The following is a 12,767-nucleotide window of genomic DNA, read 5'->3' on the forward strand; positions in this document are numbered from 1 at the left end:
TGTTGAACGGCTGAGGGCATGCGCATTCTTGTGTGTCTTGCATACAGATTCTGCGTGTCTTGTGTGCAGCAAGCCGGTCGCGTCTCTTTATTTCCACAGTGATTGGTTGGTTCCCCACTCCTTGTTCACTACTGGAAACCACTTTACCTCCTCACGCGCGACACACACGATCGACACGTCTCGACACGTCTTCCTATCAAGCTGGCCTGTGGCAGCGCGTTCTTGATCTCCATTGACCCTGGAGAGCTGCGACAACCACACAGCTCGACGGCAACAAGCTCAGATTTTACCTCCTTACAAGCCGTCCTCGTCGCGATCGCATTGGTGACGCGACCTCCTCCTCGACTCCAGGTGTCATTGTTCACACCTTCTCGCCCCTGCTGTTGACCCTTATGGCCGCGGCCACACTTACTACGAACCCTCAACCTCTTGCGACAACTTCCCACTCTCGTCAGAACCTCAATCGACCTCCCTCATTCTCTTCCACAGGTGGCGCATACGAGGACCAAGAGCTGCCCCTTACTAGAGAAGTTCCGCAAATGTCTTTCAGTATGAGCCAGGGGTCCCAGGGCAACGGCTTGGTAATGCAGCCAGGCACATCCTTTCGACAGTACGAGGGGAATAATGGACTGAACCAGCGAAATTCTGCGCCTCAGATATACTCGGTCAGAAGTTCCAATATCGCCTTGGTTCACCGCTAATATCTTATAGGCAATATACTCAGGAGTAGATGTGTATGAGATGGAAGTCAATGGCATCGCAGTGATGCGGAGGCGGAAGGATAGCTGGCTCAATGCAACGCAGATTCTGAAAGTTGCTGGCATTGAGAAGGGCAAGCGTACCAAGGTTTTGGAGAAAGAGATTTTGATAGGGGAACATGAAAAGGTCCAAGGAGGATATGGAAAATATCAGGGTACCTGGATCAAGTTTGAAAGGGGTCTTGAGTTCTGTCGTCAATACGGCGTAGAGGAGTTATTAAGACCTCTTTTGACGTACGATATGGGACAGGACGGCGGGATTGCAGGAAGAGGTGGCATTGACACACCCACAAAGGAGCAGGCCATGGCCGCGCAACGCAAGCGTCTGTACAACTCGGGCGCTGACAACAGAAGCAACTCACAATCCGGAACGTTCTTTAAGAACATTTCAAGCACTGCATCACATGCAGTAGCAGCTATTAGTAAAGCACGTTTCGATTCGCCGGCACCACGCATCAAAAACAGTGGTGCTCGCCCAGCAAGTTTTAGTCGACAATCATCTTCACAACATCTTGGTTCTCAGGAGTCTGCTTTCCCCGGGGGGTCCCAGCAAAGCATGCAGAGCTTTGCCTCAGGAGAGAGCTTTGTTATGAACGGACAGGACTCAGCGTATTCAACCCAATCTGGACCTCAGTTTTCTCAGACTGGGAGAGAAGAGACACGCAACAGCGAATTTGAAGAGCCTCCAAGAAAGAGGGTTCGACCTTCACCAGGTATGGCTGATTCTCAACAACAGTTGAATGAAGATTATTACGGTATGTCGTTACGAGAAGCGTCACCAACTGAGCCAAACGACTCATTTGTCTATCACCAAAACCACAACATGTTGCAAGGGGAAGAAACTCCCGTCCCGCTCATGCCCTTGACTATGCCTCCCGGTCCAAATGGAGAAAGGAAGAAGGATCTTCTGATGTCTCTCTTTGAAGACCCTAATCGAACAGATTTCAGCAATCATCCAGCCTTGCGCGAGCTTTCTCTCCAGGAACTCGATATGCCAGTTGACAAGAGCTCCAACACGGCTTTGCATTGGGCAGCAACTCTTGCCCGCATTCCACTCTTGAAGGCTCTCATTGCGAGAGGCGCGAGTATTTTCCGGGTTAATCGTGTTGGAGAGAGTGCATTGATGCGCGCTGCTGTGGTCATTAACAACTTTGACAATGGCACATTTCCCGATCTTCTGGAGATACTTGGACCGATTATCGAGTTTCGAGATTCGCGGGGTCGAACTGTTCTACACCACATCGCCATCACATCCGCCATAAAGGGAAGAAGTCAGACTACCAAGTACTATCTCGAGTCCCTTCTCGAGTTCGTCGTGCGCCAGGGCAGCTCCCCGAATAGTCAGCAGTCTTTCACCAATGGCCCTCCAGCACTAAAGTCAATGGGCATTGGCCGCTTCATGTCGGAGATAGTCAATATTCAAGATAATTCGGGCGACACTGCTCTGAACATCGCTGCCAGAATCGGCAATCGAAGTATCATCTCTCAACTTCTCGAGGTCGGAGCTGATATCTCAATCACCAACCGCTCCAACCTCTGTCCGATCGATTTTGGCATTGGGGACCAGACTGACCCCGAAGGTCTTACGGTTGGAGGGTTTGGAGGCCCTGAGAGATCGTTGGTCAAAGATACCAGAGAGAGCAGTGGCGACATCATTGCTTGTAAGTTATTTTGTAATTCCGTAGCTTATCTACTGACTTGTTTAAACAGCTATCACGACCCTTCTTTCAGAGACTGAGAACGAGTTCAATCGAGAGATGAGTGCAAAACAAAGTCAGATCGACGCAATCCACGTTAGCCTCCGGGACGCCTCTGCCGCATGCGGAAAAGAGCGTAGCCGTCTCGATGCCTCGCGGTCACTTATGAAGGAAAGCCAGGAGCGAAAGAACAGAATATCGAATCTCAGGAGAGCTGCCGAAGAAGAGCGGGCCAGACTAAACCAAATGCAACGGCAGTATGGCCAAACGATTGGGGAAGTCGAGACACAATTAGGTGATGCCGATAAGGATCTTGCTATTCCTGCCGAAGCAGTGCCTGCGAATATCCTGTCAAATATCGACCCGAACAGTCATCAACCTCCAGTCCTCGACGAAGCACAGCGTCAAGCATTGAGCTCTTTACCCCCCACGCACGTTCTTCGTGCAAGAGTCAATGCTTACAAGGCAGTCAACGAGGGCTTAGCAGAGAACGTTCAAGGTCTCCAGAGCAGAAGCTCAGAGCTTGCAGACAAATACCGGGAGATCATCAGCCTATGTACAAATGTCGACGAGAGCAACGTAGACGGCTTCCTCGATAGTTTGCTCCGTGCCGTGGAGAGTGAGCAGGATGACGTGGAGCTCTCACGTGTCCGGGAGTTTTTGTCACGCGTTGATGGTGTTTAGACAAGGTAGACAGGACCAGCTGCATTTGCATTCCAAAGGCGTTGCATGGATAAGGGCAGAGACTCAATCGGTTTTGAGGGGTCTACACTTCTGCATCTAGGGAACTGGCTTGGTGTTTTGTTAGGAAGATGTCTCTAAAAGGGCTGAATTGCATGTCCGGTTATAATACCAAGGCAGATACCAGGAATGAATAAATCTCTTGCCATAGAACTGTGCTTGTGTCCTTTCTATGATTGAAAGCTGCCCAATATTTCTCGTGCCCTTCAAAACTGTTCCCAAGGCTAAACCTACGTAGGTAGATGGCTGGGGCAGTTTAGTGGTAACAAACAGTACGGATAGAATAGTTTTTCCGAGGATGTTTGTACGCTGTATAGAAGCTTGCAAAAGGCAGCAAGCATTATCCACGAAACGTACAAATTCCAGAGCGAAAAAAAAGAAGGAAAAAAAGAAAAAAAAAGAAGATATACGCGGAACCTCTCTACCCAATTGAGGTTGTAGTAGACAGGTTCTAGTAGGAATCGAACCAACATTTCCGGAATCAGAATCCGACGTGCTGACCATTACACCATAGAACCGTATGCTTAGAAAGATGGGAGAACGTTACAAGAATGAAGCCGCAAGAGGAGAAGAAATAAAAAAAATATAGAAAACTTTTCCAAAAAAATTTGCACGAACCTAGAAATGCTTTGTAGGTTCTAGTAGGAATCGAACCAACATCTCCGGAATCAGAATCCGACGTGCTAACCATTACACCATAGAACCATCTTAACGTGGCCCGTTTTTAGCGAGAATCTATTATTTATGTATATACAAGTATCCATGAAATACAAGCCATCCCTGACCCCGCTTGCCCCTCCAAATCAAAATTTCTTACCACAATATTATCTTCGCAACTTACAACGAGTTCGAATCGCCCATCTTTTAAGAATCCAACATGGCACCCTCAGCCACCTCCCCAGTCCCCTCTCCGGACCCCACAGTCCTTACTCTCCAAAAAGTCCTCACCTCCGAATCCGAGCCTCTGGCACGCCGTTTCCGCGCCCTGTTTTCCCTCAAGCACCTTGCGTGCCAGTCATCCCTGCCCGCGATCCACGCCATCGCGGCAGGCTTCAGCTCTCCCTCGGCTCTCCTCAAGCACGAGCTCGCATACTGTCTTGGCCAGAGCAGAAATCTTGCTGCGGTGCCCTTCCTCCGCGCCGTGCTGGAAAATAAACAGGAGGATTCTATGTGTAGGCATGAGGCGGCGGAAGCGCTAGGTGCGCTGGGGGATATGGGCAGTTTGGACGTCCTGAAACAGTTGAGGGATGCTAAGGATGAGGTGGAAGTGGTCCGCGAGACGTGCGAACTGGCTGTCGCTAGAATCGAGTGGGAGAATTCAGAGGAGAGAAAGGCGGAGAAATTACGAAAGAGGTATATGATACTATTTCCATGTCGGGGCACATTTGAAGATTGTACTGACAGTTTACTGAAGTGATTTTGCATCGATTGACCCAGCACCGCCTAGTGAGCAGTCCGAATCGATCGAGAATCTCGAGAAGTCATTACTTGATACGAAATTGCCATTGTTCTTGCGATACAGGGCTATGTTTGCGCTCAGAGATCTTGCGTCACCCCCAGACCTTCCCACAGCCGTCCCGGCTGTCCAAGCCCTTGCGAAAGGGCTCACAGACCCATCTGCGCTATTCAGACACGAGATTGCTTTTGTTTTCGGGCAATTGGCACACCCAGCTTCCATTCCAGCCCTTACTGCGGCACTTAGTGATGTGAACGAGGCGAGCATGGTGAGACACGAAGCTGCTGAGGCTCTTGGCAGTCTGGGTGAGGAGGAAGGCGTCGAGGATATCTTGAAGCGTTTTTTGAACGACAAAGAGCAGGTCGTTAGGGACAGTGTTGTGGTTGCTCTAGATATGGCGGAGTTTGAGAAGGCTGGCGAGGTTGAATACGCATTGATTCCGGAGGCTACACCTGCATAGAAGCATGTGCTATCGAGGGAGGGGTATACTGCTGGCGTTTCGGGCAAATGTACATGTTTTGGTTTTGTAGAATGCTAGGTACCAAAGTGCTTGGGCCGTCAAAAGTAGCTCATTGGGCCCCTCATAAATTATGCGTGCGATAAACACCCTTGAGGTAATCATGACCAGGGTGTTGGCGAGTCCAACCCCTTTGCACCAAGCATGGCAACTTTGGGATGAACAGAAAATTGGTGTTGGGGTTCAGTTATTTTCATTCCACCTGCACGGCATTAGCATAGGGATATATAGTTCAACCCGAATGAACTTACTTATAACCACAATCGCAAGTGTAGAAAATTGTACTGCCCTCATCGGCACTTCTCAGCTGTACAGCACTAAACCGAACCTTCTCTCTGCCACATTCTGGACAAGACTGCTGAATCCATGCCTCAGTTTGTCGCATATCACTTCGCTCCACCGTCTGGATAGTCGATCGCTTTTGTCTCAAGAGGGAAGGGAAGGAGGATGGAGTAGAAGTAGTTGTAGTGGTCTTCGCGGCAGTATCTAGGACTATTAGTGTCTCGATATCATCTCAGATCTTGGCCTGCGTACTTTTGTTTTGTGCTCCACAGCAGTGGCAGATTAGGATCGTATTGTGGTCTCCGGCAGAGCTATCCAGTAGATTGCCACAGTCCGTGCAAAAGACAAGGGTCCCAATTGCAGACATTTTGAAAAGTGTTGGAGCGTGTGGTGAGGCTCTCTGTCACAGAATTTTCCCCCTCTGATAACGCCCTGCTGAGTCAGCAAAAGATAGCGCAAGGCTACTTGCCTTGAATTCCGCGACGTCCAGCCAGATACACCAACGCCTACCTGTGGTCATTACCTAGCATCCTGAGGTAGCCTCGCGCTCTTTTCAAGATCCTTCTGGGGCCAACTACCGGAGCCAAGGAGTTTCAGTATGCTCATACCACCCGGTATCCTATCTTAGGTCATAGTTATGGTAACTCGACCTCCCACGGAACCTCTACAGACGAGATGGAGGCCAACAACTACGCCATCCAGAATGGGTTCATGAATCGACCTAATGACACTACTGCGCACAATGGATCGGGGCGCACAAGGTCAAGGCCACCTACCGTGGATGAGGCGCTTCCATTCTCACCTTTCTCCTCAGTAGTTCCATTCAATTCAGGTACCAACCTCACTCTTCACAACCACTGGCACAAGAGTCCAATTTGCTGAACATATCAACATCAGATATTATCCCGCTCCCGTCCATTGGTCTTCGCTCGTCTGCCTCACTATTCTCGACTGCGGCTGAACGTAACGATGCACGGCAAGGTTTGGAAAGCTTGAACCGCGAGGCTGCAGGTCCATATCAAACTTCCCAAAGGCTGCAACAAACCTTACAAGATCTTAAACAACTTCTTCAGCCCGCAAATGTAGCGCAATAGTGAGTTCTCCCTCCTGCTCACCTTCAAGACACCAGCTGACCCCGTTGTAGCAAATTCAAGACGGCCCCAAAGACAACTACCGAGCAGGATACTAGTAATTCCGTCAAGATGTCTCTTACCCCGTTCTCTCAAATGCTCTACGATGCTACCTCTTTTGATTTTACCTATCCAACCCCCGAAACGCCCGGTCTGCGAGCAATGAACGGTGGAATGGGATCTCAGAAGCAGAGACAGCCAACAAAACCGAAACCACAAGAAACACAACCTCTGGTCGCGAATCACCAAGCTCACCAGGCAAACTCTACAGTGACGGTTCAACTCCCATCTAGTGTTACGCTGCAAATTCCAGATTCAAAGCCGAAAGTTAAAGCTGCTGCAACCCCTCAGCCTTCTACTCCCCGGCCAAATGCGAATTTCGCTGTAGTGATTCCCGCTTTCAAACCTGAGAACCATGTTTCCCCTCATCCTACCCCTCAGCCTTCTCTCTCTTCTGTGGGTCAACCTATGCAACGGTCTTCTGCTCAAGATACTACCCATCTTACTCCCCAAACACCGATGAAGTTACCCTCACCGGCGGCTTCCCAGGACCATGTCACCACTCCAGTCCAGCCTGGATCCAATTCAAAATTATCTATAGTCATACCTGATCTACCACCAACTTTCCGTCCAGAAGAGTACGGTGTTGTGCCGGAGTCGCCGGATACACCACAACATATTTCCAAAAAGAGGAAACAGTCAGGCGCTGATGGAGAGGACGTGTCCATGAGCTTTGACCAACGTGAAAAAGCTGATTTGGCATTTCGAAATCTGCGCGAGTACCTTCAGGACATTTTCGAGGCTGAAGATCAGTTCCAACCGGATACTGCAGTTTCAAACAATTTCCTCGTCCCGACAAATGACGGAATTGGGCTCAACATTGCGACACAAACAAAGGTTGAAAGTCTACTGCAAAAGATCATCTCAGTAGGACGTTTCTCCCAAGTTCCTCTTGAGGACTTACTACGACTGCAAAAATTGTGTGAAGGTCCCCTGAAGGATGCCGAGAACGTCGATATACGAGTGGACGAAACCATGGGTGAATCTGAGGTGGATTTACTATTGCAGCAAGTCGCTATGATGGAGCTCGGCCTAAAATCTGCACGTACTTCCCTACGGTTGATGGCTGGAGGTCGTGAAGATAAGCAACTTTACAACGAGGATGTAATTCAGGTAGCCCTGAATGCGTTCAAAAATGCAATGGAGAATTGTATTATTCCAATTGTTGAAATGCGCAGCTCCGGATCCTCAGCAACGTTGTTCAGGCTCCTCTCCGCGCAGAAGAAAATTATCATTGGCCTCTTAACGCAATCTCGACGAGTTCTATCACTTTTGGCAAGCCTCGTGGCACGGATTGAGCTCTCTGAGACCGTCATCAACACCCTCGAATTCACCGCCTCTCGTTTGATCTTTGTTGAGAACGCTCACAGCGAGAAAGACTCGGTTCTTGGAATTTCCAAGTTTGACGGTCTCCGCGTTGTAGCTATGGACGTTCTCTCTCAGATTTTCCTCAATAACCCATCGCAACGACAAGGTATTTTTGATGAGATCTTGACTTCCCTAGAGAAGCTCCCTGTTACAAAACAGAGCGCTCGCCATTTCAAGCTTGCAGAAGGCGGAAGCATTCAACTTGTTTCGGCTCTAATCATGCGACTTATCCAAACAAGTGCGAGTAAGGCAGATGATTCTAAAGAGAAGCGGAGACGCAAGGCTCTGGAGGCCTTTAATGGCGAAGAAAATGAAGATGGCATTAGTGGTAGAAACGAGGGTCATCTTGGGCCTAATGGGGGGCCGACCATAACTTCTGAGACACGTGCCGAACAGCAGGCGGTGACAGCTATTCAAGAACTTCGAGATGTCGTCTCCCCACTTCTTGACACCGCGAGGTCGAATGCGTCCTACGTTGTGGGGTTCATTGTGAACAGGGCCATGAATTCTACCAAGACCGGTGACGCGCCGTATCGAAATCTACTCGACTTATTTGTTGAGGATTTTATCACGTGTCTGAACTCTACAGACTGGCCAGCCGCCGAGCTGTTACTGCGCCTATTCCTCTTCAAAATGGTTCACCTGGCTGAGGGAGACAAGACTCCAGCTCCAGCCAAAAATATGGCTCTTGATCTTTTGGGTTTGATGGGAGCCGCAATTTCAGAGCTGATTTCGCACGTTCGGAAGACTGCCAGCACTCTTGAAAATGCCGACGCTGATTTAGGCAAATATCTCTCAAAATTAGCAGAAGCATCACTGGAAAAGAAGGCCACACCTTCCGATCTGGTATCATGGGCTTGTGGTCCTTTCCGTACATCGCTTGAGTTTCTCGACGAGCGTTGTTCTCTAGATCCTCAATTGGGCAGTGCAGTCGGCTTCTATATGGCTGAGTGGGCATCCAAAATCTGCTCGACGTATGATTTAACCAACGATGACGATTATGATCATGCGGAGACGAAGCGGGAGTACGGTCGTCTGGCCTACAGACTGCGGATGATGATCACCGACAGGAGATGGCTATCTACTGAATACAGCTTTGATACTGTTACACCCTCTCATGCCCGTCTTGCTTACGCGGTGTCTCTGCTCCATTCGCAATTCTGCGAATCGTTCGGACGAATTCTCACGATTCTGCTGGGGTCTATGGCAAGTGAACAAGCAACTGTGCGAAGCAAGAGCTTGAAGAGTGTTAACCAGGTATTGGAAACCGACCCTACAATTCTCGATCGGGAGCCCGCTGTGAAGCACTTGTTGTTAAGGTGTTCAAATGACCCGTCGGTCCTAGTTCGTGACTCGGCCTTGGGCTTGATTGGCAAATGTATCAGCCTACGGCCTGCACTTGAAGAGGAGATGATCCCAAGTATCTTACAACGAGTCAACGACAGTGGCGTAGGTGTTCGCAAGCGCGCCATGAAGTTGTCGAAGGATATATATCTCAGGAATTCCAACGGAGAAGTTCGAAGCTCTATCGCTGATTCCCTGCTTCATCGAGTCACGGACCATGATGAGGGAGTCCAGGAGTTAGCGCGCCTGACAATAGAAGAGGTTTGGATGTCGCCATTCTATCAGCCAACTTCGGCGGAGGATAGTTCAGCTCAATTCAAGCTGGCAATTGCTGATCATGTTGCTCTGATGGTCAAGACTGTGCAGCGTGGCAGTGGCGTCGCCACTGTGCTTGATAAAGTCCTGCAGAACATGCTATCCGACGATTCTAAATCTGCTGCCGCGAACTTTCGAGTTTGCAAAGTTCTTGTGGCCACCATGTTCGAGACAATTATCGACAATCCAGCGAATGAAGGAAATAATGCCCCATCAGCTCGTGATACTTTGCAAGTGCTCACGATCTTCGCTAAATCCAACGCCAAACTTTTCACCCCTGAGCAGGTCCAACTCTTACAGCCTTATGTAGCCAATGTTGGCGGTGGAGACGACCTGGCCATCTATCGATCAGTAGTTATCATCTTCCGCCACGTTCTCCCACAGCTATCGAAGATGCACAATAACTTCCTTGCGTCAGTCAGAAAGGAGCTTATACCAGCTGTATCACGCTTGAGTAGAGCAATCCTCGATGACGTCGTAGCATGCCTGTGGATCATCAGCGGCGTTCTTGATGATTTCCAGCATCTGACAAGGCTAGTTCTGTCGAGCTTGACTGGGATTCAGAAGCTGAAGAACATCAATCTAAAGGATCCCTCTAGGGCCGATTTGGTGCGCAAACTCAGCAAGCTCCTATTGATCACGGGAATGTGTGGCAAGCATTGTGATCTCGATCCTCAGCATGAAAGCTTCAGAAATGCATTCCCAGCCTGGAAGGGAAATTCAGTCGCAAAACTTATGTCAGACACATTTGCACCATTTGCATCCCCTGATCAACCCCTTGATGTAAGGAAAGCTGCATTTGATGCGATTGGAATGGTCTGTCAATCCTGGCCAAAGAACTTCTCTTCAGCCAATATCAGCACCTCGTTCAAGGAGGTTTTCAGTGCAAGGGAATCCGTCCTTGAGGCGATCATTATGAGAGCATTCAAGGACTTCTTGCTACTAGAAGAGAAACGCTCCGAAGCGGGCACCGAGACTTTAGTCGGTGCTGCAGCCGACCCAACCGCTAAGCTAGGAGTCATGGGCGGTGGTCAGGGTGATGGTATTGCGATAGGTATTGCGCAGCTGTTTCTCAAGGATTTTACTCGGATTGCCTTAGCAAGTCAAGACGAGCAAGCACTTCTTGCCACTGAACTCATCGTTAGCATCACGCGCCAGGGTCTTGTTCATCCCAAGGAATGCGGGCCACCTTTGATCGCTCTTGAAACCTCACAGAATCCTAAGATTGCCGACTTGGCATTCCGCGGACATCGAACACTTCATGAGAAACACGAAACCATTCTCGAAAGGGAATACATGCCCGCCGTTCATCTTGCATATGTATACCAGCGCGACGTCGTGAAGGATATACATGGCGCTACCCTCAACCCATTCGCCCCAAAGCTATACATGCTAATCGATGTCCTAAAGATCAGCAAAGCCAAGAATCGCAAGAGATTTTTCGAGAATCTCTGCTCGCGCATTGATTTTGATCCCGCAAAAATGGACATAGCACAGCTTCCTCATCATCTCGAGTTCTCTCAATTCATTATAGAAAACATGGCTTTCTTTGAATACGCCTCTGTGGATGAGCTCTTGGCGGCAATTGTTGCTATGGAAAAGGTCGTTGCAGGAACTGGCACTGGCATTGCCCATGCAATTGATACGGAGGTTTTTCATGTCAGCTTGACCGAGCCATCTGAAATTGATGAGAACGGGCAGCCTCATCCAGTCAAGCCTTCTATTGATTCTACCCGCCTACTCCAATTGACAGCCTCTTCAATGATGCTCTCCTCCCTTTGGGAGGCTCGCACTTTCCTTCGACGTCAATATGGACTTACGACAAATCGGCGCGAGGGCAAGGGCAAAGCTGCCACCAAGGATCTAAATAAGGCGCCAGTGAAAGTTCCTTTTATCAACGGCGATAAGTTTTGGGAACAGGTTTCATCTACAATGTCTGCGCTTGAATCAGAAGAAAGCATGCTCAAGCAATGCCGTGCGTTCGTCGATCTCCTAAGTGTGGACCAGGATTTCAAGATTGCTGCTGAGGCAGATGACGACGGTGGAAGGACTCGGCTCACCACGCCAAGTGATGACGAGGATAATGAAACCCTGGATCCGCCAGGCAGTGGACGGGGTCGTAAGAGAAAGCCTTCTAGTACTCCAGGTGGACGAAAGAAGAGAGCTCGATCATCTTCCGCCTCTCGGGCACGTGGCAAACCAAAGGGGGCAGGGAAGAGGGCAAGCGTGGATAGCGATGACTTTGACGACCTAGCATGAGACTAAAAAGTGGCTTTTATTTCGGGGTGCTACATCATTCTCACTACATATTCGGTGTCTCTGGGGGTCGGGAACTCAAGGTACATTATTGCCAGATTCGGATTTTTTGGCACCGTTCACTTGCATGGCATGGCAGGGCATAATCGCTGTACAATACTGTATTTTCAAATATAATATAATATCCAATCATAAACGGTCAGCAAAGGGCCTTTGGGTTTTCTTTATTGGCATTGAACTCATCCCTCGACTTTCTGTATGTGTTATTGTGACCTGTGGATCAGATAGTGGGTTAAGTTAGGTAAGTTAAAAGTCGTGTCGACTGAAGCACGACGTAACTATAGAATCCATACTATACGTGATAAATGACATCTAGATTGATTAAGAGATCAATCATATCGCAATGCGACCTTTCCATTGAAAAAAACCGATCAAAAGAAGAAAAAAAGTCGAAACAAGATAAAAAGACAAAGCAACCCTTCCTCTCCCTCTTCCTCCCTTCTGCCCCACTCCCCCAAACAAAACTCCCCACACACACATATGCATAAATACCCCCCAAACCTCGCAGCAAAAAACAAACATAAAATTCAAACAAACATCCGTAGTTTGCCCGTTTGGCTGTACGTATAGACCCTTCTCCTTTGTTTATACCGTACGTGAAATCCCAGACTAATAGAGGTGCAGTAGTGGTACAGCGTCTCACTCGTATGTGTATGTATTCGCGAATATGAGAAGATCCACGGTTCGATTCCGTGAATGGGCAGTTCTCTTTTTTTTTGCCTTTTTTTTTTTGGAGAGAGAGAGAGGGGGGAGTTGGATTTTGGAGTGGTGGTGGGTGGGTGG

The 12,767-nt window shown here is 48.9% G+C and overlaps 4 protein-coding genes across 4 annotated transcripts; 3 read left to right on the forward strand and 1 right to left on the reverse strand.

Annotated features, from left to right (window-relative positions):
• Nucleotides 1-176: 176 nt before the first annotated feature.
• On the forward strand, nt 177-3,345 carry M430DRAFT_122405 (hypothetical protein). The gene is made up of 3 exons (XM_024861847.1): nt 177-665; nt 712-2,419; nt 2,469-3,345. Exons 1-3 carry the CDS (start codon nt 393-395, stop codon nt 3,137-3,139), a joined length of 2,652 nt encoding a protein of 883 aa, XP_024720271.1. The 5' UTR covers nt 177-392; the 3' UTR covers nt 3,140-3,345.
• A 728-nt stretch (nt 3,346-4,073) lies between these two features.
• Nucleotides 4,074-5,112, forward strand: M430DRAFT_103708 (hypothetical protein; the record flags this gene model as incomplete). The annotated part of the gene is made up of 2 exons (XM_024860879.1): nt 4,074-4,549; nt 4,611-5,112. The coding sequence occupies 2 exons, from the start codon at nt 4,074-4,076 to the stop codon at nt 5,110-5,112; spliced, it is 978 nt and encodes a 325-aa protein (XP_024720272.1).
• On the reverse strand, nt 4,976-5,832 carry M430DRAFT_122409 (hypothetical protein). Its single transcript, XM_024861848.1, has 3 exons — nt 5,704-5,832; nt 5,421-5,655; nt 4,976-5,371 (listed from the first exon to the last, which is right to left on the reverse strand). The coding sequence occupies exons 1-3, from the start codon at nt 5,816-5,818 to the stop codon at nt 5,353-5,355; spliced, it is 369 nt and encodes a 122-aa protein (XP_024720273.1). The 5' UTR covers nt 5,819-5,832; the 3' UTR covers nt 4,976-5,352.
• A 330-nt stretch (nt 5,833-6,162) lies between these two features.
• M430DRAFT_103138 (hypothetical protein) lies at nt 6,163-11,927 on the forward strand (the record flags this gene model as incomplete). Its single annotated transcript, XM_024860846.1, has 3 exons — nt 6,163-6,283; nt 6,349-6,544; nt 6,596-11,927. The coding sequence occupies 3 exons, from the start codon at nt 6,163-6,165 to the stop codon at nt 11,925-11,927; spliced, it is 5,649 nt and encodes a 1,882-aa protein (XP_024720274.1).
• Nucleotides 11,928-12,767: the final 840 nt, after the last annotated feature.

Source organism: Amorphotheca resinae (assembly GCF_003019875.1).
Source record: "Amorphotheca resinae ATCC 22711 unplaced genomic scaffold M430scaffold_7, whole genome shotgun sequence".
In the NCBI taxonomy this organism is placed as follows: domain Eukaryota; kingdom Fungi; phylum Ascomycota; class Leotiomycetes; order Helotiales; family Amorphothecaceae; genus Amorphotheca; species Amorphotheca resinae.